Source organism: Lagopus leucura, unplaced genomic scaffold (genome assembly GCF_019238085.1).
Source record: "Lagopus leucura isolate 7727_CA_CO unplaced genomic scaffold, USGS_WTPT01 Super-Scaffold_100045, whole genome shotgun sequence".
Lineage (NCBI taxonomy): Eukaryota > Metazoa > Chordata > Aves > Galliformes > Phasianidae > Lagopus > Lagopus leucura.
Genome location: NW_024962292.1, coordinates 3,456,957 through 3,484,567, shown reverse-complemented (window position 1 = coordinate 3,484,567; position 27,611 = coordinate 3,456,957). Strand labels below are relative to the sequence as shown.

At 41.2% G+C, this 27,611-nt stretch overlaps 1 protein-coding gene across 2 annotated transcripts; it reads left to right on the top strand.

Annotated features, from left to right (window-relative positions):
• The first annotated feature begins 245 nt into the window (after positions 1 to 245).
• On the top strand, positions 246 to 21,393 carry CSE1L (chromosome segregation 1 like). 2 transcript variants are annotated; one of them, XM_042884737.1, is made up of 25 exons: positions 246 to 344; positions 2,260 to 2,355; positions 2,879 to 3,021; positions 4,955 to 5,056; positions 5,483 to 5,628; positions 5,921 to 6,011; positions 6,271 to 6,378; positions 7,263 to 7,355; positions 8,644 to 8,811; positions 8,907 to 9,036; positions 9,694 to 9,759; positions 11,549 to 11,751; positions 13,036 to 13,120; positions 13,834 to 13,895; positions 14,534 to 14,670; positions 14,831 to 14,934; positions 15,388 to 15,485; positions 16,060 to 16,210; positions 16,717 to 16,925; positions 17,590 to 17,687; positions 17,889 to 17,974; positions 18,559 to 18,640; positions 19,066 to 19,212; positions 19,967 to 20,198; positions 20,882 to 21,393. In XM_042884737.1, exons 2-25 carry the CDS (start codon positions 2,271 to 2,273, stop codon positions 20,969 to 20,971), a joined length of 2,916 nt encoding a protein of 971 aa, XP_042740671.1. In that variant the 5' UTR covers positions 246 to 344; positions 2,260 to 2,270; the 3' UTR covers positions 20,972 to 21,393. The 2 variants fall into 2 exon arrangements, with proteins under 2 accessions (XP_042740671.1, XP_042740672.1); XM_042884738.1 differs by lacking the exon at positions 246 to 344 and adding an exon at positions 841 to 903.
• Positions 21,394 to 27,611: the final 6,218 nt, after the last annotated feature.

Genomic DNA, 27,611 nt, shown 5'->3' with positions numbered 1-27,611 from the left:
TTCCTCAGGGATGATTACGGATGCTAACGAGGAGCCGCCCTCCTGGCCTCGCTCCCGCCCAACACCGCAGGCGCCGCCTGACGGGCACTGCGGCGCGCAGCGGAGCCTTATGGGAAGAGCTCGGTTATTGGCTACCGTCTCCACGTGAGACGGAAGGCACGGATTGGCTCGACGCGCGGCGCGTCGAGGCAGAGGGGCCCGCTGATTGGCTCGGCGGCCTGACGGTGTCGCCGCCCTGCGTGATGCGGTCACCGTGCCGCCGCCGCGCCCTCTCACCACAGTTTGAATGTGAAGCGCAGCCGGAGCTCTCTGAGCCGCCGCCGCCGCTTGGAGGAGGCCGACAGGTGAGGTTGAGCCGCGCCGGCCAGCGATGCCGAGGGTGCGGCGGCCCCGCAGTCCGGCCTCCCGCACGGCCCGCGGCCGCCGCCGCACCGTTCCGCTGCGGGCTCGGGCGCTTGGGCCCGCGGCGCAGCGAGAGGCGCAGCGCACCGTGATGGAGCGCCTCGACCCGCCTCCCGCGGATCCGGATTGGCCGGCAGCCTTTCGGGGGCTCTTCTCATTGGCTCCCGCGGCTGCCAGTCGGGAGGCGGCGGGGGGGGGAGGGCGGCAAGTTAGGCTGCGGCCGGCCGTTGCTGCGCGGGGATCTCGGGCAGCTCCGAGCCGTCTCGCGCAGCGCGGGCGGCCCCCAGCCTGAGGTGAAGCGCTGGGATGGCGCCGCCGGGAGCAGCAGGGCCGCGCAGGGCAGGCCCTACCCGAGGGGCTTTCCCGGAAGGCCCCTGAGCCGAGCGGCCGCCTCCTCGGGACAGCCGCGTGTCTCGGGCGGGCCGTGGGGTGGGCAGCCTGCAGTGACGGGCTGTGGCGCGGCGGGACGAGGAGCCGCCTGCACACCGGCGCCATCAGTAGGTGCTGTACGAGCAGCTGCCGCGGGTTGTGGTGGTAGGAAATAGGAAAAAAAGGGGAGGGGGGAGCGGGAGGGAGGCGGTGGCGGAGGAGTGGCTCGTGCTGAGCCGGGCGCTGCGGTGCTGTTTCTTTATGCTGCCGTCCGTAAGGGTGCTGCTGGCTGGGGACGGCAGGCAGGAACTCCTAGAAGGGAGGCGGGCGGGGCAGGGGAGGCACAGTGTTTCAGGTGAACTTTTTTGGATTTTTTGCACTGTGTCTTGGGATCTCAGTTGTTCATTAACATTGATTTAAACCAAGGGGGTATTGTTGCTGATAGATATAGAAGAAAAACTCACTTATTAAAACTCACAGCTTTTGCAGAAGAGCTTAAATAGGAACCATACTTACTGCTCTGATGGTCAACAAAGAATAAACCTAAAGTGGGGTGGGAAAATTCCAGCCTGTCTTAATAAGGAGAAACTCCAGGGGATAAAAGAGCATTTGGCTTCTCATTATTTCTGTAGTAAAGGTGTTATGGTACTGCTGGGAGAACAATGGGCAGCATGCAGTACTTCGGCTGTCAGGTGATGGTTGGATTTTGAGGCCTTGTGGGTCCTTTCCAACCCAAATAATCCCATGGTTCTGGTGATACCCTAAGCCATGTGCCTGCTGAAGCGTGTCTTAATGCTGTTCTGGTGTTACTGTAATTTTAATTATTCCAATTAAAGCTGTGAAGTTAATGAACCACTGTGGTAAGTATGAGAGTACGTGTGGGAAGTCAAATCTGACTTATTTGCACAGTTATTCTGTAATAAGTACTGCAGGTGAAATTATTGCCTGCCCCGATCTGGGTTCGTTTTGCAGGGTGGACAAACTCTTTGGCTTTCTGCAGTCTTTCATCACTTCATTAAAAATTACTTTCAGTTGAGAATTTTCTAGAGATAGCATTTATTTGTAAATGGGCCTTGGCTCTTCAGTGCACTTCAGGTCATTCTGTTGTCCATCATTTGGATCAAATATTCCATTTTTTCAACAAGGAATAGATTTCTGTGGGTGGCAGTAGTTTTAAAAGGAAGCTCATCCTCTCATGGAAGGGTGAGAGATCACCTTTTGGCTTTACCTGAGTAGTGGTTCATTGGATGTACGATCTAGTTTTAGGGGTTTGCCTTCAGGAACCTGGACAACAACAGTTACATGAGGCATGTTTTAGAGTTTGTATTTAGCTAGCTGTTTTATTGGATAGATGTATGAGTCCCTGCTTTAAGAAGTGTAGTCTAAAAAAAGCAGATGTGATTCTTCTGTGGAATCACGTTTTGTGTATGTGGAGCTTATAGGGTGGATTTTCTGATCTGCATTAACAAAACTGCTTCTGTGTCGTAGTTTCTGCCAAAATGGAGCTGAGCGATGCCAATCTACAGACCTTAACTGAGTATCTAAAGAAAACACTGGATCCAGATCCTGCAATAAGGCGTCCTGGTAAGCGATTGTCAGGGTTTCCTCTCAGCTCTGCGGTCTGTGTGTAACAAACTTTAGTAGAAATTTATGCAAAACTTTGCAGAAGTTCTGTACCTCCTTCTAAAAAAAAAACCAACAAAAAATCCCAAAACTTAATGAAGAACACATTTACATATCAATTCATCTTCTGTTTGCTTTATATAATTTTCTTCTTGAAGCTTGTACTATGTTTTTTTTAAAACAGGGATGTTGTTTACACCAAAGCTGGACTGGCTTCTCTTAGGTCATGGCCTTTAAAAGTGTCAAGGAGGCAATATTTCCACAGCCTGCTTTGAATTGAGAGCTTTTGTTAACAGCAGAAGCATTAAAGAGCTTATAGTAGTAAAGAAGTTACAGTACAGTTTGCTACTTGCCCAGTGCTTCTGTTCCTGTGAAACTCTGCAGAGGTGTTTGTGTTATTTTAAATGGACATTTGAGGAATCGTAGATCTCTAGTTAGGAAAATCAGCTCTGCTTCCTGTTAACCTTACTGCGTTCTCTTGCAGCGGAGAAGTTTCTTGAGACAGTTGAAGGAAGCCAAAATTATCCATTGCTGCTCTTAACGTTGCTGGAGAAATCGCAGGAAAATGTCATCAAAGTCTGCGCGTCGGTAACTTTCAAGAATTACATCAAAAGGAACTGGAGAATTGTAGGTATTCCAGGCAGTATTTCTGCTAAGATTTAATCATCCTTTTAAGGTCCAATAATGTTTAATAACCTTGCAGAATACGTGTGTTCTGTACTTTGGAAGAGAAGATAGATGATACAGAGAATGAACACAATTTACTGATAAGGGACTAAAGCCTCCACTCTTGTTATCCATTCTGTTGGAAAGAAATAAATCTGGGTGATAAAATGGAGAGGAAGAATTCTTCCTAATGGTGTGTGTATCTTTCTGAAGAAGTACAGTATTCACTGCCCGTTTAACTAAGTGTAATATTATTCATGTTAAAATGATTGGAGAACGTCCATATGTGTGAGCTGACCTACTTGGCTGCTCTCAGTTGACATAGTACTGCAACCATTTCTAGCCAGCTCTGCAGCTGGAGGTGAAGGTACTGATTTATTTTTCACATAGGTGCCTCTTAGACGTAGAACCTTTGTAAGTTCAACACATGGAAGTATCTGTAGGCATAAAATAGAAATATTGTCATTTAATCTCATTTTATCCTTTGTTTTGAAAGTATCAGAGGCATTTTTTATTCAGAGCTTTCAGTATGCATGAAATGTAACTCATGGTGTCAAGTATTACATGTAAGAGCTCAGCTCCTTTGTGATGAGAGGTTTCAACTGATCTTGTTTATGCTTTGTCTCCTTGAAAGCACAGTTTGTGTATCTGAAAGTCTCAAATGTATGATCTTGTTATATATCTCAGCTTGTGACTATTCAAGAGTTTGCATGTGATTCCCGCCGTACAAATACTGAAAACCTACAGCAGTCCTTGCTGGTTATGTTTGGTAAAACCAGCACATTCACGCTGGTGTGAAATTTCTAGGCCTTGGTGTGGCTAATACTGCCTTTTCAGTCATTTATCAAAAATTGCTTCTCTGTATGTTGTGTGTTCTAAGCAGAAGCACCACTCACAGAGAAGTGTGTGTCTTCCTTGGTGTAGGTGACTGAAGTGATTCAAGATGTGACATGTATGAGTAGGTGAAGATGCTAGGCAGTGAGTGCCTCCAGAGGACAGTTAGCATTGCCCCAAGTTTGCTTGAAGCCACACGCACTATTTTGTCCAAGATTGAAGCTTTTAGAAGCAGTTTTATGAATATAACCTTAAGGCTAGCTTACGTAGATCACATGGTGTAATTTAGCAGTGTTGGATTAGGACTGATACAAAGCACAGAGGAAGGAAAGTGGTTTTGCCTATTCAGGCAGTTTGATTCTTTGTAAGTTTGTGGAAAGATGATCAAAAAGAACGTGAGGAGGAGGAGGGCAATGCTGTCTGGCTCCAGGCATGTTGAGATCATCAGATTACTTTCTGAATTGCTGGGTAACTTCTATGTTTCAAAACATTGCTACTGTCATCACTGTGAATGTGACTATCCCTGCTGCCGGTGGTTGCTGACAAGCCTTGGTGTTTTGCTTCTTTGATACAGATACCATAATTTACTACCACTCAGCACTGTTCACTTGGCAGGATGATTGGCTGACTCTGAAAGGCAACGTGAAGTTTGTGTGCATCACCTGCACTCACCTTCCTGTCCAGTTGCACAAAATAAATCTTTGAAGTTGGCAGAAATGAGGACAGACATGGTTTGGAGCACTGAAATAGAGGACTGGTGGTTACACTTGTGTTTGTAACTGGCATATGTGCCCGCCCTTATTGCTCCTGAATTGCTGTTTGAAAAGATCACTGTTAGAGGAGAATATTAGTTAGAAAATTAGCAGAAAGGTGTAATTTCTTTCCGCTTTAATCAGTTACTGCTGTGAAAGAGTCATTGTAGGCGTTAACAGATCTTTTAATTTCCTCACTGATGCAGTGGTTTCAGACATTTGTACGTTTGACTTCTGAAACACTGGGATTTGCTCAGTGCCCAGAGTGTACTAATGTGCCAGTGACTGAATTGTTGGTTTTGTTGTAGGTGGAGGATGAACCGAACAAAATATTTGAATCGGACAGGATAGCCATTAAAGCCAACATAGTGCCCTTGATGCTTAGCAGCCCGGAACAAATTCAAAAGCAGGTAATGAGGCCATTTCTGGTTGTGTCCATCAGATTTTTAGAATGATGTAATGTGTCTGGTGGCTCTGGTTACTGTCAGAGCTGAGTTAGCCTTCCAGTGATGTCACCCCTATGCAAATAATTCGGAGTAAATTGTTTAAGTTACTTCTGCCCAGTTTAAAATTAATTTAAAAAAAAAAAACAAACAAAACAACATATTGTCAAATTTCACCATTAGACAGTTGAATACAGTGAGACTGCATGCACACATTGGTTTTGAAGTAAGCTTTGTTGTGATGAAAAAGAGGAGATAGTTAACCCAATGATTTTTGAATCTGGCGAGAACAACAAGCATTCTTAGATAATTGTAACATTTGTCCTGGCTGCTGTGTTTTTTGTAATAAGTAGTGTGCTGCTGGATCATGCAGTGCTTACGTTTCCTTTCCAGTTAAGTGATGCCATCAGTATTATTGGTCGGGAAGACTTTCCTCAGAAGTGGCCAGACTTGCTGACGGAAATGGTGAACCGCTTTCAAAGTGGAGACTTCCATGTCATCAATGGCGTCCTTCGTACTGCTCACTCCTTGTTTAAGAGGTATTGGAGATCAGGGAATTGCTACGTGGGTGTTAGAAAAGAAAAAAGTGTTTAAATCTGAATTTATACTCACCTCTGTGGCTTTCGCGTAGGCTTATTGACTTCTTAGTGAGACTTCAAGTGGTTGTCAAATTTTGCACCTTCTATGGCCTTGAACTACTGTTCAGTCCTTAAGTTTATTTGATAGGATTTGTTTCAAGGTTCGTCATTAGAGATCAATTGCATGCAGAGTAATTGGGGAATAAATGCAAAGACTGTATTCCATTGTTTGTGTATTTCTCCCACTCCTCAGGTACCGCCATGAATTTAAGTCAAATGAATTATGGACAGAGATCAAACTTGTTCTTGATGCCTTTGCATTGCCCTTGACAAATCTCTTTAAGGTACTGCTGAATGATTTCTGAAACAACTGTGGTGTTCTGAATTGCTGGTTATGAATGCCTGTAAAATGAGAACTTAGCAACTCTTGAAACTGTTCATGAAGTTCAAGCTAAAATCAGGAAATGAGACCTGACAGAATCAGTAAGAGGAAGAAAAGGAACTGTATTAACTGGCTGAAAAAATAAATAATACTTCTCAGTGTATCTTGTTGATACAGTTTGTGTGTGGGTTTCTTGGCTAAATTTTCTCTCTTTTTTTTAGGCAACTATTGACCTTTGCAGCACACATGCAAACGATGCCAGTGCTTTGAAGGTTCTCTTTTCTTCTCTCATTCTAATTGCGAAGCTGTTCTACAGTTTAAATTTTCAGGTGACTCTCTTGTTTTTCTCATATTCTTGCTTTGGTCACATAAAGCTGTTATGCTGTTTTGTATAGGATCCATTTGAGGCAGCCTTTAGGGCCATGCTTTATGGCCAAACTAAAGTAAAGATGGGGTTGACAGTAAGGATGGGGTTAATTAACACATTGGCTTGACTCTATCTTAACAAAAGCTGGAGAAGAGAATCTTAAGCTCTCCTGATAGCAAGGTGTTGTGTGGGTAACACTGTTGAGTATGAGCTGTGAGAGGCAGGAGTCCTTTGCCTGCATTCATACTCAGTTTGTTGTTTACTACATGTGTCTGTACTCATACGAGTTCAGTCATGTGGATAAAAGTCAGCTCAGTAACTGTAGTGCTGTGGTAGCAAGCAATCCTGGTATTGTGTAAAGTTTTTTTTTTCTTTCTTTCTTTTTTGAAATGAGATCTTACATTCTAGCAGTAAGTGAGCAGACTGTATGAAAAACAGTAAAACCAGACACTGCTGAGGTGGTGTATATTTAGTGTTTCAGCATGAGCCTGAGTCAGGTGTGATGGTTTCAATTGCTCCAACATCTCGTTCTGTACTGGGCAAAAGAGAAAGCTGGAGCTAAAGGGGAGGCTTGTGCTATCTGATTCTTATCATACTCTGAGAGATGGAGATTGGTCTTTAGACTGTATGGAGTGTATCGACGGGTACATTTGGAAATGTGTTCCCAAGTCTCCATCTGTAGGACTTTTTACTGGTTGGTTGTTCTGGGGGTGTGAAAAGGGGGTAGTTTTTATTTTGAAGGTTTGTTTTCCACTCTTCATTGTACCTCTGTAAATTAAAAGGTGGACACTCACTCAGAGTATGCAGTCAGATATTAAAATGTAGATTTATGCTTTTCCTTCACAGGATTTGCCTGAGTTTTTTGAAGATAACATGGAAACATGGATGACAAATTTTCATAGTCTCTTAACTTTAGATAATAAACTTCTGCAGACTGATGTAAGTACTGCATAAACCTCCTGCTTTGCCTCTGCAAAGAGGAGCCGACTGACAGGAGAGTTGTGTTCTAGCTCTGAGCAGTGCAGTGTTTCCTTTGTTGGGTAAATAAATAGAATGACTGAAAGGAAATGGGATTTGAGAGAACTGGCTCCATTGTCTAAGAAATGTGGAGCCTGGTTTTTGAGGTCGTGTATTAGTTACAGGTTACAGTTGTGCACAGAGATCAGCTTACAGGTACACATCAATGAAGAGCTTCTTTTGAGGCCATCTGCTGAAGTAACCTGATTGATTATTAGAATCACAGGGCTCAGGTTTTCTGTACCTCTCAGCTGGTTCAGGTACTGTATTTTAGAAAACAGTATCTCAAAGAACTTGGAACATTGGAACATATAAGGCATGACTTCTGAGTAGTTTAGCTTACCATCTGCTGGCTAATTATAAGAATTAGTAGTTTCACGTTAATCAAAGCTCACTCAATCATTTGTTCTGTACCTGCTTTCTGCATTTGAGGTGCAGTACAGTAGTTTACCAGCTGGTGGAACCAAAGAAACTATAAATTCCTTCCTTTCCAATGTATGGGGGACATGATAAGCACATTCTGTGTGATAGTTTCATGGTGGTTTCAAGCTAAGGCTGCTGCTAAAAAAGAAAAAGAAGCCTTGCTCATCTTTTCTCCTGCTCTTTTATTTTCCTGTGGGCTGTCGCTCAGCACAAACATCCATGCAGTTGCACACTGAGCTGACTCAGAGAAGTGATATGCATTAAAACTGGAGGTGGGCATTTGGGGAGGGGGGAAAAAGAAAATATGTTGATGGATTTTGGTGTTTTCCAATTCACTTCACTTTGTGGCTCTATGAACATCTGTGCTGCTATGGGGAAGGAGAAAAAAGCATACTTCTGCAACTCTATCAGTTTTAAGTAGACTTCTAAGCTGCTTTACTTTACTAATACAGTGCCTCCTAAGCATATGTTTTCAAAGCCTTGTATTATGTTTTTGCTATCGTATTTGTCAATTCATTCTGTTCTAAACTTTATCAGGTCTAAATCTCTTCAGGGGAGTAGAACTGTTTGAAATGTGGATGTAATAGCATGAATGTATAATCTGTAGTACAGTTCCAGTACACACAGGCAAAATGCAGTAGTTCCAGGCAAGTAGGAGGGGTTTCTGAGATTTTCTGAGACCTATTTAGAACATCACAAAATAATAGCGTATTTTCTTCAAATAATGTTAATTTTAAAGCAGCCTTGAAGTTTGGGTGTTTAAGTACCTACTTTTGTTTTATGTGAGGATGAAGAAGAAGCTGGGTTGCTGGAGCTCTTGAAATCTCAAATTTGTGATAATGCTGCTTTGTATGCTCAAAAATATGATGAAGAATTCCAGCCCTACTTGCCACGTTTTGTGACAGCAATCTGGAATCTGTTAGTCACAACAGGTCAGGAAGTGAAATATGATTTGGTAAGTCATTATGGACTAATCTTATCAAGGTTAATAATGATTTATAAATTGGTCAGTCAGCTAAAACTATATGTGTTTAATGTGTGTTGTTCTAGTTGGTTAGTAATGCAATCCAGTTTCTGGCCTCGGTTTGTGAAAGACCACATTACAAGCATCTGTTTGAAGACCAGAATACATTGACAAGCATCTGTGAAAAAGTTATTGTTCCCAATATGGAATTTAGAGGTAACTTTTTGGGGTTTTAAGTTTTCAAAGACACAATAAAATGTATCTAATTATGATGATATTTTGCTTTACAACGTTGAGAATTTATTTTCTGTGTACTTCAGTACAAGATTCAAAACCAATTTTCTGCAGCAAATTGTTATCTTGTGGGCTTTGTAGAGTTGTATGAATTTCTGTCTTACTGTGATCTCAAATTGAAAAATACAGAAAGTCTAAGTCATGTGCCATCAGTCATTTTTTTTCATGCTGGAAGTGAGTACCAGGCATGGATATATGGCCTTTGAATTGTAGTGTCTTCTTCTCCAAGCTTTGATAGACTGACTTTGATCTTAGTATCTGAAAAGCACTGAAGTTGTCTTACAGTGTTAAGAGGCTTCTCTCTAAATCTATGATCGAGGAAGCCTCTTTTAAATACACTTAGTATAGAGTATGGTTTTGGTTTTGTTTTTTAAGTCAGGAATTGCATCAGCTTGTGAGTATGAAAGACTGCAGTTTGTGGGCCTGCAGGCTGAACAGGATAGTCTGTCTGGGTAGTTCTGATGAATTTCTATGAATGCTATCCTTCTATGAAAGATTAGCAACTTGATAAAAAGGGTGTTGTTATCATTTGAAAAAAAGACTTCAGTATTGAAACTCCTGTGTACGGTATATTTTCAGCTGCTGATGAAGAAGCATTTGAAGATAATTCTGAAGAATATATAAGAAGGGATTTGGAAGGATCTGGTAATCCACAGATTTATACTAAGAATACTTTGTCTTTAAATATAGCTCTGAAGAGTATTTTACTGAGGCTTCTAAAACATATTTTAGAACTCTGGAAGGTGGTGGGTTTTCCCCTAAGATATTTAATCCAGTTTTTGATCAAGTTTACTGTCATGATGCACCCACTGCAGCATCTTTTTGCTTTGAACAATGCTTTTGTAGTTTCTTTTCTGAACCAGATTGATGTCTCCTGCACTGCATGTATTTTTGTTTCAGCAAACATAGCCTCTATATCAACACTGGGTAGTAGCCCTGGCTGTGTATTTAGTTCCTATGTGTGTAAATGACGTGAGGACACTGTCTACATTTGGTAGTCTGTTATGTTTAAACTGGAAACTCTGACCAGTTTTGCATACAACTCCATGATAAAGGCAGCTAGGCAGCGGCCTTTGTGTGCTGGCACTGTTCAGACCAACACAATAACTGTGCTAAAAACACAGTGCTGTGCTAACAGCTTGATTTTCTGATAATCTGTCTTCAGCCAGGTCAGTGCACAAATGGACTAAATCTAGTTCTGTATGACTGTTCTGTGCCACTGAGCTGCTGACGTGGTGCTGACTGACATTTTTAGATGATTGAAGCCTTTTAGTAGGTTTGAGAACTTGCTCTGTGTTGGAAGTAGGGGAAAATTACGTTTGAACTTTCTTTTGAGCAGACATGTTATGATGCTTATCCAGGATTGGCTGCTTTACTGGTATTTATGAAGTTTTATATGTTTGCTATTTCTGTTTTGAAGAGAATTTAGGCAAGAACTATCTGTGTTCTTCTACGGCTCTTTTAGAAACATACTCTGTTGCATTCTGTTGTTTTGTGATCTGTGTGTCCCTCTGTTAATGTATTGTGTTTTTTCCAGCCTTCTTTTTTTTCCCCTCTTTGGGACAGGGTTTTTTTACAGATGTATTACAGAAATGTACTGTTCTGTTGCAGTGGGCCAGCAGCTAAGCACCACACAACAATTGGCTCAGTTCCCACGCTGCCAAGGTGGGATGGGAGGAGAGTAGGAAGACCATGAGTGAGAAGATGAGACAGTTTAATTAGTGAAAGAAGGTGGAAGAAAAAGGAGGAAAAAGTCAGTCTGCTTGTGGAAAGTGGGATGTGATAGATGCCCAGTGTGTCCCCAGGCAATGGCTGCCTCTTCCAGATCCCCCTCCCCAAAGCTTTTATTGCCAAGCACAGTGTTACATGGCATGGGGAAAATCCCTTGGCCCTTTAGATCAGCAGTGCAGCTTCTGTCCATTCCCAACTTGTTGCCCACTCAGCCGATTTGCTGGGAAGGCACAACAGGAAGAAAAGGAAACATTGGCACTGCGAGTACTGCTCAGCAATAACCAAACTGCTGCTGGTGCCTTTAGTCACCAGCCCAGAGCACATCACCATACAGACTGCTGTAAAGAAAATAAAACCTGTAACCACCAGACACAGTGCATTTGGGCACATAATTACCAAGGCAGGAAAAAGCCTCCCTCCTTGTGCTTACTGAAACCTTCAGAGAGCAGTGGGACCTGTGAATACACACGCAGTACGGGTCAATGTCCGTTCCTCCTTGTGTTGTACCAATGATTTTTACTGTTACAATGAGTGAAAAAACTTAAATGTGTTGTTATGCACTAATGTGAACGTTGCAGTAATTAATATGAGCTGTGGCTGTAACTTGAGAAGCTGTAATTACTGATACATTTTAAAATTATGTTTATTAGTATGAAAAGCTATGCAATTTGTCATATCTAAAGAACCTTTTGTTCTTATGCAGATATTGACACAAGGCGCAGAGCAGCTTGTGATCTAGTCAGAGGCTTGTGCAAGTTCTTTGAAGGGCCTGTGACTGGAATTTTTTCTGGATATGTTAATTCCATGCTTCAGGAATATGCAAAGAATCCATCTGTTAACTGGAAGCACAAAGATGCAGCTATATACCTTGTTACATCGTTGGCATCCAAGGCTCAGACACAGAAGGTACTTGGACATTGTGTTCATTTCAATCCACGTGCATTCTAACATTATAGTGCGTGTGAGGACTGGGAAATGTATGCATTTTTAAAAATTCTGCTTTAAAATGAGAATAATTGGATTTGTAATAGTTTGATGTTGATGAGATGGAAAATTGTCCATAATATATGGACACAATGTATGGAAGTCTGATGGTCTCTGATCTTCAGATAGGTTGGATGAAGTCAACAACCACGTGTGATCATTTGACAAGTCTTAATAATATGTATGGAACAGTTATTGAAAAAGTGGCCTAGAATCTCTGGGCTTTCACATGGTATTGAGGCAGAGTGTGCCTCAGTAATTGGTAAGGCCAAATTACAGCAGGTGACTGGTGGTGTTGAGCAGACAGGAAGGAATCCAAGTGATCCTTAACAATTCTTGCCATTATATTACATGATATTTCTTGTTGGTTGAATGTTCGTTGCCTTGAAAACAGCACGTGAACACAGCTGCTTGGCTGGAAATGGTTCTCAGGACTTGTCTGGGAGAAGGTAACTAAAAGGCCAAATGTGTGGGAAAGCGCAGCTCAGCTAGACTGCATTTATTGTGAAGCAGCAGCATTGTACCAACAGCACATCATCCTGTACAGCAGGTTTAATTACTGATAGGTACTACTTGTGTTACAGGGCAGGCCTCAGTGGCTTTGCAAAACAGGTCTGAAGCAAACAGAGTAAAACATGTTTTATAATCTTAATGAAGTTCTGATAAAAGTTCTCAGTCCTTTTGTAATGCTGCAGTTGTGTATTGCACAGCAATGGCTGATGATTGTGGTGGATAAAGTGAGCCAATCTTCTAGCCATTAGAATGCTGCTACGTCGTACCTCTTATTGCTGTTCTATTTAGTGCCAAATTGGGATAGCATCATTTAGAACACTTGATTGGTACACATACATCCATCTGGAAAGTCTGTTTTACATTTTTGCCTTTTTCACGTGATAAAATGGAAGTATTTCTTTTAATTTTGTTGTTCTAATTCAGAATCAGAGTTTGAGTCCTAAACTTCCTTCTGAAAATGCAATCATGTGGGGGTGGGAGAAGGATCAACTGAATAAGTTGCTGGTATTTTCTGCCTAAAACTTTGGTTCGTTATTACTGTTACACACTATTAGTAATTAACTCAGGGCTTTGAATGTGAAGCTCAGTAGTGTTATTGCTAAAACCTGATGTGGGAAACGTATCTGAATGACAGCATCTATAAAAAAGAGTGTGTGTGTTTTCTCTTGTTTTTGTCTGCTTTGTTTTTTCTAGCATGGAATAACACAAGCCAATGAACTTGTTAATCTGACAGAATTCTTTGTGAATCACATTCAGCCTGACTTAAAGTCAGCCAGTGGTAAGTTTACTGTTAATTTCATATGTTATTTTGGGGATGTTTAGAGAAGCTTGGCAGTGACTCCTGTTTCTTGAGGCTCAAGCACAAATTAGAACATGGTCCTGTATCAGCACCGTCTTTGAGACACGGGGCTTGTTTTCACCTGGCACATGGGAGGTGATTCACGTTGGTTTGGTCAACAGTGAGTGAACTTTTAAACAAAGGTGGATTACCACGTGCTGTTGGCAGGGTCAGGGCATGTATGTGCATGGCTGCTATCAGCTGGTGTGCTGTAACTTGATGAATCAAAGTAACTTCATTTCTGTATTTGAGACTGTATGCAAACTTCTTTGCTGTACAAAACTCTTGAGAAGTTCAAATACTGAAGTCTAGATTGTGGCTTGCATCAGCGTGTGTCAGTGTGACTACAGATCTCCAGGGTTAAGCAACATGATTTTATACTTGAGCGATTATCTTACAGTGTTTGGAGGGTTTTGGGATATGCAGTTGGAGTCTGTTATCATCAGAACAAAAAAGGGAAATGTTATGTGAAAGGGTTGGACTCTGTGTTTAATGTAACAGGGTTGTGCCCACACAGAGATGGATAAGCAAACAAACATACAACTTTGTCTTACTCCAGGGGTGGGGAATTCATGACTTAATATCACCTTTATATGTAGAATGTGCTCAGAAATTGTACATATATGAAAAATTGCATATTTTCTCTATTGCAGTGAATGAATTCCCAGTGCTAAAAGCTGATGGTATCAAATATATCATGATTTTTAGAAATCAAGTAAGTTTTTCTTCTGTGGTGAAAAATAGGAAAATAAAAATACATAGACTAGTTACTTTATTTATACTTGCCAAGCCTCATGTATCTTACCTGGCTGTATGGTAACTCAACAGGTGTTTGGAATTTTTAGTTTTGAAAGTAGTTTTGCAGCTATAAATATCAGAGGGGCATGTAGTGTGTATGCTGTCCATATGCTAGCAGGGCACCAGATACTCAGAACTGTGACCTACTCAGATGTTCTAGCATCTCGAGTATTAGTCTCCATGCACTGGATTGTAGTAGTTGCTAGACTTTGTCTTTTACTTTTTTGGATTTGTGGGTGACTGTAAGAAAACACATTCAGTATTATTTATAAATGCTGTATTTATGCATCTATCATTTTGCTTTTTAATCTTGATGGTTTTTTTTAAACTATCCATTAAGACAAAGTAAAGTGCAATATAAGCTTTTACAAATCTAACACTGATGTTCTGGGGGAAAATATACAGATCTGGTGTGATTTAGCAACCAGAGCCTTCTAAGATTTCTTCCTCTGCCAGGTTTTCAGTTTGTAGTTGGTGAGTTCAGTGATTATACTCTGGTGTTGAACGATCTGCATTTCTATGTGAAGTATGTAATTTATTGCTGTAATTTTTTAGGTACCTAAAGAGCAACTGTTGTTATCTATTCCTCTTTTAATCAATCATCTTCAAGCAGAAAGCATTGTGGTCCATACTTACGCAGCACACGCTCTTGAAAGGCTGTTTACCATGAGAGGAACAAACAATACCACACTGTAAGTTTTCAAACAGAAGTAAATTCATTCCTATGTAGTTTTTAAGCATTGCAGATGAAATGCTGGTAGAGGATCTTTCATTTTGTGGTATTATGATCTTGTGAAAAGCTTGAATTTTGTGAATATGCTTCATAATTAAAGCCCTGTGTTCTTCTTACAGCATTACAGCTGCAGAAATGGCACCGTTTGTAGAAGTGCTGTTAACAAACCTTTTCAAAGCATTAACGCTTCCTGGCTCATCAGAAAATGAATACATAATGAAAGGTAAATGCTGGATGAGTCTCACGCTGTAAGAGTTACTTTGATACTTGAGGTAAAGGCTTATAGCCATGGGCTACTGAAACTTCAGCAGCGTCATTTACTCAAACTTGCTGAAGCAGTATGAACAGCCTGCAGTTGTGTACCAGGCAGTGTTAAGTTATCTTTGAATAAATGCATGAAGCAAAGGAGAAACACAAAACAAAGTGGCATTGTGTCAAATGGCAGTAGTGTGCTCAGCATGGCCACCTGAGTGGTGTCAGCATGAGGTTTGGGTGCTGTGTGGCTAACAGCCACAGTGTGAGAATTTGCAGACTTATCTTTTTACCTTGGACAAGTTGCTCAGTCTTCTGTGCCCAGTCTGTAGAATGGGAATAGTGAGACTTTGTTGAGATTATGGATTGATTGCCCTTGTATACGTTTAGCTCCAAAAGATTCTAACTTTCTTTTTATTTCCAGCAATCATGAGGAGTTTTTCTCTGCTACAGGAATCCATAATTCCATACATCCCTTCTGTCATCACACAGCTTACACAGAAACTACTGGCTGTCAGTAAGGTAAAGAATGGGCCATGTGAGCAAAATGTTCACGTTTTTTCCTTCTTAGAACAATCTTTATAAAGATTCATATAAACTTTGTTTCTGTGCTGTTAAAATACTGCATGTGGTTCAATACTTTGACCAAAATATGTAAAAGTAGCCTTCCAGTGAAATTCATGTTCTTGAACATAGACCTAAGGAATACTTTAGAATACCTTCATCAGCTATCCCAAAAACTTCTTCTACATACAGTGTAAACTTGGCTGCTAAGTATAAAAATTTTGCTTCGAAGAACTGATGAACAACTGACTATTACACAAATGAGATATTTCTTATTTCCAGTTTTTGTTACATCACAGAACTGTTGGTTCATGTAGAGCTTCAGAAAGAACTTGTTTGCTTTGAGATATTTAGGAAAACTCGTGCAGGCTTTTAAATTTTGATGTTTGCTTTTATCTGCGGAATCAACTTCATCAGCATATTAATAAGGCATAGAGTCCTTTTTTTCAGTTGCTCCTTTAGGCTTCTGTTGAAACAATAAATACATTTTGCAAAATGAGTTCAGGTTGTTTGTTCATAACTTGTTTTACAGAATCCAAGCAAACCTCACTTCAACCATTACATGTTCGAGTCAATATGCTTGTCGATAAGGATAACGTGCAAAGCAAACCCTGATGCTGTTGGAAGCTTTGAGGAGGCTTTGTTCATGGTGTTCACTGAGATACTACAGAATGATGTGCAAGGTAAGTAAAAATCAGTAATTCTTGTGCTCACTCTGCTGTGATTGGTTGCCATTGTTTACATCCTGGCAGTTTTCTTCTGTAGCACTGGAAACTCAGGTGAGAAGGCAAGGTTTGCACAGTCCTCACCAGCGCTTCTAGGAAGTATCTGTGTTGTTGCATAGGGCACATAAACTGTATCATCATTGATCATTTTTTTTAAAAAAAAAAAAAAAATGTATTTTAAAAGTATCTTAATTGCTACCCCCAAATGTTATTTTTGCCTTGCTTCTAATGGTTTATATTCCGTGTTCTGAAAAAAACAGTAGAGAAGATAAAATGCATAGGTACATACATATAGTGGTTGCAAATGTTTGCAGTCATGAAATTTATTTATTCCAAGTTTTATTTATCAGAATCTTTGCATTAATATCCTGCAGTTGTAGGCTCAGCCATTAGATACATGGTTCTTATGAATGAGCAAGTGACCGTTATTGCTGAATTTCTAAGTGTCATGACTTCTTTTGCAGAGTTCATTCCATATGTGTTTCAAGTGATGTCCCTGCTTCTGGAAATGCACAAAAATGAAATCCCATCATCCTATATGGCATTGTTCCCTCATCTACTTCAGCCAGTGTTATGGGAAAGGACAGGAAATATTCCTCCTCTGGTCCGACTCCTGCAGGCTTATTTAGAGCGAGGTGCCAACACAATAGCAAGTGCTGCTGCTGACAAAATTGTGAGTTGGGTTGATGGAGCAGCTCTGTATACCTCCAGACACGCTGATTTAAGATGGGACGTTAGAAAGAGTTTTTTCCTCAAGTGGAAAGCTGAATTTGTGCAGCTTATGCTTGTATTTATATTAAAAACAAAACAACAACAACAACAAACCTTTTGGGATGGATTTGGGAGCAGGGTCCACAGTAATATGCTTTTATAATTTAGGATGAACTGCACTTAGTTTGTTCAGGCAGGTAAACTTCTCTGTTTTTCTTGTCTTGCCTTGCATCATATGGAACACAGTGGATCAGGAAAGCTCAGGGATTCTGTTTGGAAGAGTCACCAGAAGCGTGACTGAGGAGAAGTCAAAATGTTGGGAGATCTGAGGATCAGTGAATTCTGCTGCATGATCTGCTGTAGTCAAACCTGATTACACAATACCAGTGATGAAGCAAACGTGCATTTTCAAATTAGCTTTTTTGTTCATTTGATTAAGACTATTTTTTAATACTTAATGGAATATCATTTGGTCCCAAGAGAAATCGGTCTTCCTGCAGAAAGAGAATACTGGTTTAGGTTGTGAAGGCTTTTGCCACGGTGTATGTTTTAGGTAAGATCCCACCTTCTGGTAGGTCATATATGAAGAACTGTTGTGTAGAGTTTTATGTTTGCTTTACTTGCAGCCTGGGCTATTAGGTGTGTTCCAGAAGTTGATTGCCTCTAAAGCTAACGACCATCAAGGATTCTATCTTCTAAACAGTATTATAGAGCACATGCCCCCGTGAGTATGAGTTGACATTATTGTATTCAAAACTAATCTCTATAGACTTTAATACTTGGTACACTTCAAAGTTAATTATTAACAATGAAAAATGTTGCATTTGTCAGTAAAATAAATTTGAGTAATTTTGTGTGTGTTTTTGTAGTCTGACTTCTGGTAAATGCTAGTGTGGCTTGAATAACCAATGTTTTAAATTTCTAGTGAATCAGTTGACCAATACAGGAAACAGATCTTCATTCTACTGTTCCAAAGACTTCAAAATTCCAAAACAACAAAATTTATTAAAAGTAAGTTTATTGCTTTTATGAAGAGCTTCAGTGATACCAACAGTTTAGAACGTGTAGCAGTACCAAATAAATATCCAGTCATGTCCTTTGATTATGCAGACAGAGAACAGTGAGCTCATAACATCAGTGGCTTGCTTTGAGTTGTCTGTGCAATCGGGGTGGCATATGGGGCAGTTCCCCCTCAGGGCACATCCATTTTATTAAAACTAAAAGACTGAAATTAAAAATGAGGGGAAAGACTTCCATATTCCCATCCACTTCTGTGTGGTGTGTATAGTTGTGTTGTTACTGTTAAATATTCCATGCAGTTGTGTCATCGATGTGATGTAAGTTTGAGAACAGCTTTTCTAACACTTCATAGTTGCTGTAAGGGGCAAAGGGGCTGAACCTTGTCCTAGCTGTCTTACCACTAAGTTTTAGTGTATTAGGGAACAAGAAAAAAGGTCAGCAGCTTTCGACAAGCTTCACAGTAGCTAGTTAATGTGCTTCACTAAAAGTGAACATTTACAAAGATCACCATTTCTGTCTCCTTGAAAAACTTGTTACGTGTTTTTCTGCTAACTCTAACCTTTTTCTCATTTCAGGTTTCCTAGTCTTCATTAACTTGTACTGTGTAAAATATGGAGCATTAGCTCTTCAAGAAATATTTGACAGCATACAGCCAAAGTTAGTATGATTTTTATTTCAAACTGCTGTGTAGCTTTTATCTTTCAAAGCAGAAATGGCTGTCTCCATTAGCTAAAGATGCAAACCATATTTGTCACTAAACTGACTAGCCAGACTTTTCTTCTGCTGTAGTTCACGTCTTTCTTGAGCCATTTTTCTTTTTCTGATCTGCTGCTCACAGTTCCTCCCTCATAGTTCCAGATCAATAATCTCCTGAGCAGGTCATAAAAAGGGAAGAGTGATGTTTTTATTCTTCTCTCTTTGAGAAAAATTTGTGCTATCAAATTTCTACCAGGCATCCACTATGACAGGGCAATATCATAACAGATTCTGTTTTTCTTTTTCCTGATGACTCTTATTGTGTCTTTTTATTGTCGCTGTGAAGCTGACAAGGCTTTCTAACACTTCTTTTTATGTCATAATAGGATGTTTGGAATGGTTCTGGAGAAAATTATAATTCCTGAAATACAGAAAGTGTCCGGACAAGTTGAAAAGAAAATCTGTGCAGTTGGCATTACAAAAATATTAACAGAATGTCCTCCTATGATGGACACTGAGTACACCAAGCTGTGGTATGTAGAACACTTCTTCAAGTGAAGCTACTTGGTTTTGAAAATGTGAGCTACTCAGTTCTGTTGTGATTTCTTCAGGCCTGCTGCCATCTCAGGCTTTTCTCATCACTTCTTCTCAACAAATCATGATCAAAGCAGATGCCAGAACTGGTTTGAGATTTTTGTGATAGCACTGACTGGGCTAGCTAGAATTGCTTTTAAGAGAATAGACTACTTGTTTTTAGCTTGTATTGCTTCTGAAAAGCTAGGAACAGTTTTAGTTTGTAGCTGTTCTGTTAGTCAGGAGAGCCAAGCATATAACTTGAGATAGGTGCTGTAAGATCTTTGTGCAACACGGATTTCTGTGGAAAACTGTCTGGAAAGACTGTCCAGCAGTCTAGGTTGTCAGGTAGGCTGAATTCTGAATTTAGAAGGGGGGGAAAAATGTTGTTAGAGAAAAGGTGTGATCTGCAAAACAGTTGCTTTTTCTTGGGTATGCTATGTGAGAATTTGACCTGATAAAAAATAAAGGCATCGTTTGTGCTTTTAATATGAGCATCTACATTATGCTTCTAAACTACACACATCCATGGCTCTTCAAGTTCAGCACATATTAGGCTTGTGCTCTCAATAGCTGATTGCAATTGTAGCTTCTTCTCTTCTTCAAAGAGAAGATTGTTGAAATAGTTTTACATAACTTGAACTTTCCTTTAAAATCTGTCCTTCCTGGCATGTTTTCAGCATTCTGATTTTCTCCTTGCATCTTTCCATGTAGGACTCCTTTGCTGCAGGCACTCATTGGCCTCTTTGAGCTGCCTGAGGATGACACTATTCCTGATGAAGAACACTTCATTGACATAGAAGATACTCCAGGATATCAGACTGCATTCTCTCAGCTAGCCTTTGCTGGAAAGAAGGAACATGATCCTGTAGGTCAGATGGTGAACAATCCTAGAATTCATCTGGCACAGTCTCTTCACAAACTGTCTACTGCGTGTCCAGGCAGGGTAAGTGGCTTTCATACATGGCATGCTGATTCCAAATTGCACAGAGAAGAAGTGCTTATTTGACAGTGACTCTTTTCTGCCAGTGTATGATAACGAGCAGACTGGAGTATGTCCTAATCAGAATGCTAAGTATTGTTTTATCTTATTCTGTCATTGAATATAGCTTTAGTGTGGTTTTTCCTAGCAGCCTAAGAAAGGCTAATATTTTCACACTACTGACTTCAATGATAATCTTAGTATGTCATTTCTCAAACAAAAATTTCTCCACACGGAGGTATATAGCTTAACACTTGCCAGCAATTCAATTGTTTGTATTCAGGAAACTTCAGGCAACTTATGTGAAGTTAAAGTTGATTATTTTCAATCAACTATTTCAAAGTGTATTTGTTTTCAATATTTTTGATAAGTAACTGCCTGGGAGATTTGGAGTTTGCTGCATCCAAATCTCTGCTTTCATGACAGATGGTTTGCTAACCTTCTTTCATATTTAATTCAGGCAAGCAGTATATAAAACTAAATGCTGTCAGCATCAAGAATTTTAATTCCAGCAACTGTCTTCAGAAAAAAACTTGCTGACAAGATGTCGCTTGACTTCGCACTGCATGTTGGCACAGCAATTAACAGGGTGTAGCAGCACTGTAAGTTATACACAGATTGATGCTTCTGCTCTGTCATATTTTAAGGTTCCATCCATGCTGAGCACTAGTCTGAATGCAGAAGCGTTGCAGTATCTCCAGGGATACCTCCAAGCTGCAAGCGTGACGCTGCTCTGAGCTGCGTGTCTTTCACAAGCAAGATCAAAAGCTGTTTTGTTACACAGAAAGTTGACACTGACTTTTTTTTATAGCAGCGCTCAGACAAAATGAAAAATGCTACTTGAAAATGTATAGCAGAATCCATCTTGTAAAAGATAAATGTGGCTTTAAGCAGGAAGAATTTGGTGGTGTGCGTAATCATAGGTAAAAGGTGGTTAACTTCCATTTGCAGTTTAATTTCCAAGGGAGGAGGCACAGCGGTTTGTTTATTTGAAATCTGCAGCATTTGGATAAGTGTGACATGAATGGAGAGCACTGGCTGTAGAAACTCACTTCGGTCACTAAAATTCCTTTTTATTTTGATGTTGTCCTTTGTAATTCTTTTGTCTTTCCTTGAACTTTATCTAAATTGTGAATAAATAAGAAGTACTTGTTTAAAATGCCTGTCACTGTGCACTTACTGTTTTAGAAGAGTGTAGCTGGCTTAAAAAAAAAAAAAAAAAAGTGTTTTAAACATAGAATAGATTATAAAATAGTGAGAATGTGAGGATTTTTCTTTACCCTACGTAATAGCTTAAATATATTGTATGTTCACACAGAGCAAATGTGAAACTTTGGCAGAAGATCCAAAGCTGCTATTACTCTTGATATTCATCAACAGGTGCACCCTTTCTCCTCAGATGTGGCACTGTAATGAAGTAGAAGCAAGTAATGTACCCTGCCACAGTGGATATTGGTCTCCCAAGTGGATTTTTAGTGATGTATCAAAACAGAAGCATTGATCTTGTTTAGCTAGGGTGTTCTCCCTGTCTCCTTCTGAATATACTGATCAGATGTGGTAGCCCTGAGTTCTAAGTGCATTCATATAACCTTGTTGTTCTGGTTGATGAAAGGAGACAAGTTCAATGCCTGATCCTTACTGTGTTCTCAGATGGTCTGGGCACCAAACTGCTATGCTGTAGGCTGTTAGAACACTAATACTGCAGGGATGTACGTACATTTAATTACAGAGACCGCAAGACTCCTGAATAAGCGTGAAGTCAAACATATATATATATATATATATATATATATATTTTTTTTTAAGTTACCTGACCATGTAGATCTGCAGTTGGCTTGAATCAGTATTGGGGTTTTAAAGTTACGATGCCAGATAAAGCTGGGCATTGTATCAGGGAAATTACTGAATTTACAGAAGGTAAAACATAAGTCACAATCATCTTTTTTTTTTCAGTTCTTCTTTAATATCTGTGGCTGCCATGTGGGAATGCATGTTGGCCATCTCTCTTAAAGTGTAAAGTAAAGAGTTACTTGTCAGACAATTAATTTAAACTGCTTAAGTGCCTAAAAATGCATTAAATGAATCGACATCAACAGGTTTTCTTGAATCTAGTCTGTAATTCAGTGTCAGACTGTCTTTGTTTATAGGTATGAAGTGAAAGCAAATCTCTAGAATGAAATAATGAGACCATGAGAAGCATTTGCCTTAATGCTGGTGAGGCTGTGATGAGCACTGCAAGTTTGCAGAAGTTCTATGCAGAATAAAAATGTCAATGGGTTGAAACCATCTGGGAGAGGTGTGTGATGTTTGCAAGGAACTGAATGCCTACCTCGACTGTCAGTGTTAATTGAGCTGGGGATGTTCGTAACCTACAAGCTGAGAAGGATTCCCAGGTCGCTGTCTGCTCCACAGTTTGGCCTTTCCTTTGGATGACAGGGAGAACGATTCTTCATGTCAACCTCAAAGAATCAAAGCTCAGTCGGTACTGGTTGTCAGGTAACTGTAATTTGACATGCCACCTTGGCACCGAGTCTAGACAGCCTCTGTGTGTATGCTAGAATGGGATTCTTGAGTGCAGTGCAGTATTAAGGGGCTGATTGTGTTAGATCTCCTCGTTCTGCAGTTAAAGTGTGATTTCTTTGAGGGACACGCTGCTGAGTATTTAGAGTGAATGCATTTTTCTTACTTTACTGGTAAGGAAGGGAACTGGTCAAGATGTACTGCAGCAAGCCAGAACCCTTCTGAGAGGCAGCCAGGGAAAAACTCTATCTTCACATTCACAGTATTGCACTTCCAGCAAGGTGTGGCTTTTTCATGTTGGACAGACATCTTGTGTGATTAAGTGACTTCAGATCAACAAACACTAGTGGCATAACTGTCCTTCAGAAGATTCAGAGTTGACTATCGTAGACTTTGTGGCCATGGCACTGTTAATGTTCTGTTATTTAGTCCTGATGTATTCTGCAGATTGCAGAAGGCGTATGAGTGTTTATTTACAACGCTTAGCCTTTCAGGGAAATGACATTTTCTAGTGTAGTGCAGGCACAAAGATCATCTCTTCTTCAGCATACAAGGAAATGTTGATAGCAGCACCCTCACCTTTATTCAGGTGGAAGCCTTATTGCTACTTCTGACATCTCCTATCCTTAAGATTTAGGAGGCAACACAATGTTCCACACAGATTTATCTGTTGACTTTAATGGAAACTGACAAGCAAGGCAATAACAGTTTTCAGAAGACTGATGAACTTCTCTCAGCCGCCCTTCAGTGTATTCTTTATTACACTGCTGGACAAATACCAGTTCCTTCAGAAAGCTCAGACTGGGAACACCTGCTGTCAGTGGATCTTCTGAGGACCTGTAAGCATCTGCTTTGATTTCAGACAAAACTGCACATCCTGGAACTGTGTCACCAGTTCACCCTTGTAACTGATAGTGGTAGTATATGTATTCAAGGGAAAGATGATTACTTCTTTTTGAATACAAAATTGATAAAAGGACATCTGTTTTGCATCCCTTGACACCATGGAACTAATCTACTGTCCTAGATTATTTGGATCCTACTGACTTGCAGTTCTCAACTTCTAAATACTGTGTCTTCTGCTACAAAAGAAAAGAACTGACCACCTTATTCTTCAAAACAACAAAAACCCCACAACCCTCAAGACCACCAGATGTTCTTTTTTCATTGGTTCTGAATGGACCAAAATGATTCCAGCATTCCTGCAGTGGCCGCAGCACCTACTGCTACAAAGTTATGTTTCTTTTTTTCTTCATTTAAATGTGTGCTGAAGTAAAAGTCATCCAGTGAGCCAGAGCATTCACTCTAAGAATTACCTGATGAGGCCAGAGCACGTTCTTTCTCACACTCAGCTGACTCTTTCTCAGCTGACTTCTGCTTTCAGAAAAGTCTGTTTTCTTTAGGCTCTCAGCAGTTTATTTCAAGGTACCTTGCACCCAGCTGTACTACTTTGATTGCTGAATGTACTTCTGCACTTGTTCGTGGCCCTTCAATGAGAACAGCCTTCCTCTACTGCTGTCAAGGACAGGTCAGACTTGAGCTGTCAGAGCAGTATTTCACACGAACAAAATAACCAGAGGGCACTTGGTGAGATTTCAGAGCTGCTCACAGCAATCTGTTTACATTCTTTGCCTTCCCCCCAGGTTCACTCGTTCCCATAGAAGACAAGTGATTTTCCCTTTGTCCTGAGACTGCACGCCTCATCCAGTCACAAGTGCAGCTGAAATGCTGGCAAAGGCACCTAAAAGCAGTTTGACAAAACTTTGGAAGAATCAAAGGTGTGTTCCCTGCAGTACAGCAGAAACATACACCTGCAGCTTGGGTAACAAAGTCTGGCTGTAGCAGTGTGGAGGTTTGGGCACCGTGCTGTAAGCAGTGGAGGTGGTTCACCCCATGCCCAGGGCTGTCTTCCCCTTGGGATATGGCTACACACTGCTCCAAAGTAGATTGTTGGTTTTCATGTCCCAAAGCTCCCAACATCATACACTGATTACTGCCTTAAAATAGTTATTAAAAAAATATCATGATGTGTTTTGCTGATCAGCCAAAAAAAAAAAAAAAAAGCTGAGAGGAAAAAAGTGAAACAATAAATGCTTTATTTTCCCTTGCATTCCTACCCCTACTTATTTAAGTGAACAAATTACTGCCTTACTGTAACTTAGAGGAGACATGATGTGGTTATAAGGATAGGCAATAGCAGATACAATTGCTTCAAACCATTTTCAAATCACCCACGAAAGGTAAAGGTCGCAGTCAGGTAATGAAGGAATTGCTTACCCAGCGCTGAGGATCGGGGCTCATCAAACACTCTAAAGGAGGCTATTTCTGAGTAGAGATGTTTCCCTTGCTGCTGCCAGCCCTGAAATGAGGTTAGGGATGCCCAGGTCATGGAGGTGAGTTGCTTCCACCTGGGCTCTCAGGGCTGGCCACTGCCCTTCTCCAGGTGCTCATATGCTGGCTCAGGCCATGACCTAATGCTTCCCATGCTGAGGTGTTCCCAGGAGCTACCAGCCAGTATGTGACAAACTCAGTGATGTTGGTAGATAGTTCAAAGTGCCTAGAGATGGGCCTAAAACTTTTCTCTCCGAGTAATGATCTTTGAATTCACACGAGGTCAAAGCTTAGATTGACTAAATGTTTGTATTCAAGATGCGGTTAGAAGTAAACACATTATTACTGTGAAGTAATTACCAGGAACTGAAGAAAAATATTTGGTTACAAATGAGTCAGAAAAGCAGAATGAAAGGGGTTTAGCACAGCTCATTGGTGTATTTAGCTTTCCTGGGTTTTAATTTCCAAAAGCTGTGAAGAGAAATTCATGCTCCTTTTTTTGTGCCTGATATAAGGGATATTGTGAAATAAGTAACAAAATACATTAATAACAAAAATCAGATTTCATCTGAAAACACTGAAATCATAGCATTGCGTCTTTCATAGAAGAAATGAAAGTTTCGACTATCTCACACTTGTTAGCTGGAAATGGGCCTTTAAGAGTAACATTTTTCAGTAAGTAATAATAAGAATGCAGTATTAGAGGGGTAAATACCCTTCAAATAGAAGGACAAACAGTGGATATTGGAGGTGCTGTGCCAAGCAGTCCTCAGACTACACGTGCATTTGATTAAAACTGTATTCAACTTCATAACGTGGCTGCAGATGCTTTCTGTCTCAACCAAGTGCAGACTTTACACTCACACAGAACCTCCACCATTTGCCAGGAGGAAAAAAGAAAAATAAAACTGAACTTGTAGCAAAACCCAATGCAGCAGAGAAGATACCTTTGTATTTCTCTCTCTTCCCCTAACTTGCTCCAAAAATCTGCACAAAAAGCTGTTTCTGTTATAGATAACATTCAGCCTTTACAGTAACAATTACACAACACCGGAATTTCACTTCCTTCTTGAAGTTTAACTGTTGCTGGAATAGGATCTAACAGCACAGACTGTGATGCAACAGACCACAAGAACATACAAAGAGGTGTTTCAACGTGATATGGGATATACGTCTATATGCTTGTATACCACAGAATGTTTTTTCAGTGCTACATTGTCGATGGATTTGATGTGTCTCACGTATTTCCTTTATGGTATCTTTGGAATCCATACCAGTATTAAATACAGCCGTGGACATGGAGCTTTAGATATGTTTTTTATTTCTCATTTGTTTCTGCTGGAATGGTGTGGCTGTGATTCTCGTCACTGGACATGAAGGCTTTTGCACTTACAGTAGAATTAAGTTCCATGTATTAGGGCAGTGAATGCTGTGGGCTGAATGGCACTCTTATTTTTCTGAAAATGGCATAAATTACCGGCATGCAATTTAATGATGCCACGGGGTTTAACTGCAACCTTGTAAGTTAAAATGTATTTTTCACTATTAAGAAAGATAAAATATTTCTAAAGCAACAAGTTCTCACATCTTTTCCTCACAAATAGGCCTGACGTCACATGAGTGAGACTGCTTAGCACTGCGAGTTTGCTCGTGTGGATTGGTTATGAAAAGCGATTGTATCGCTTAGGAAATCACGCAGGCAAGGAAAGCGTTGCCTTTAGAATATTTACGCCTAAGAACAGCACGCCCCAGAACCTGAGCAGCACTTGGGGTGCTGCAGTGAGGAGGAAGAGCCTCCACCGCCTCGCAGCCCGAGCGCTCAGACAGCGGCAGGCGCTGCTGTTCTCACTGTGCTTTGGAGAGCTCTGCGGTCCGCAGTGACGTTATCGGGACTTCAAAGCGCCATGATACATCTGAAAGCGCAGATCTCAGTGGCAGCAAATTGGAATTTTTGCTTTCTTAGCGCAGAATCGGTACATTCACAGCTCGGTTCCGCCTCGGCTGCCGTGCGGGGCCTCTCTCCGGGCTGCGATGCCGGGAGCGGCGAGTAACCGAGCCCGTTAGCTCGGGGCTGCAGGGCTGAAGGCACGGCTGCCAGCGGCTCAGCGAGGAGGGGGGCAGGCAGAGCGCGCTCGCAGTTCCCTCGGCTGACGTCTCCTATTAACTCCCGGCTTACAGCGGCGCCGCTCGGCCGGCACTCAGCCGCGGCCCTCCTCACCCAACGGAACGGAACGGAGCGCGGCGCGCCTCGCACCGTTCGTGCCCGCAAAGCACCGCTTTAAGCGGCTCTGCGCTGCCGCAGCCTAGAAAGCGCAATGGAGCTCCCGCAGCGCTCTCGATGCCTCTGCCGCCGCCCCCCCGGATGTGGCCGCTCGCAGCCGAGCCGCGGGGCGGACCCCGGGGACGCTTTTTACCGCGATCGGGGCTCCCGGCCCTCGAAACACAAGGACGCGGGCACGGAAAGCACCGAGCCCCTGGAAAAGCGGGAGCGGCGGCGCCCGGCCCGCAGCTTCCCCCGGGTGCCTG

Coding starts and splice junctions, on each gene's coding strand:
- CSE1L (XM_042884737.1), top strand. CDS start 2,271: ATGGAGCTGAGCGATGCCAATCTACAGACCTTAACTGAGTATCTAAAG. Junction 6,012..6,270: donor CCTTGACAAATCTCTTTAAG/GTACTGCTGAAT, acceptor TCTTTTTTTTAG/GCAACTATTGACCTTTGCAG. Junction 17,975..18,558: donor AACAACAAAATTTATTAAAA/GTAAGTTTATTG, acceptor TTCTCATTTCAG/GTTTCCTAGTCTTCATTAAC.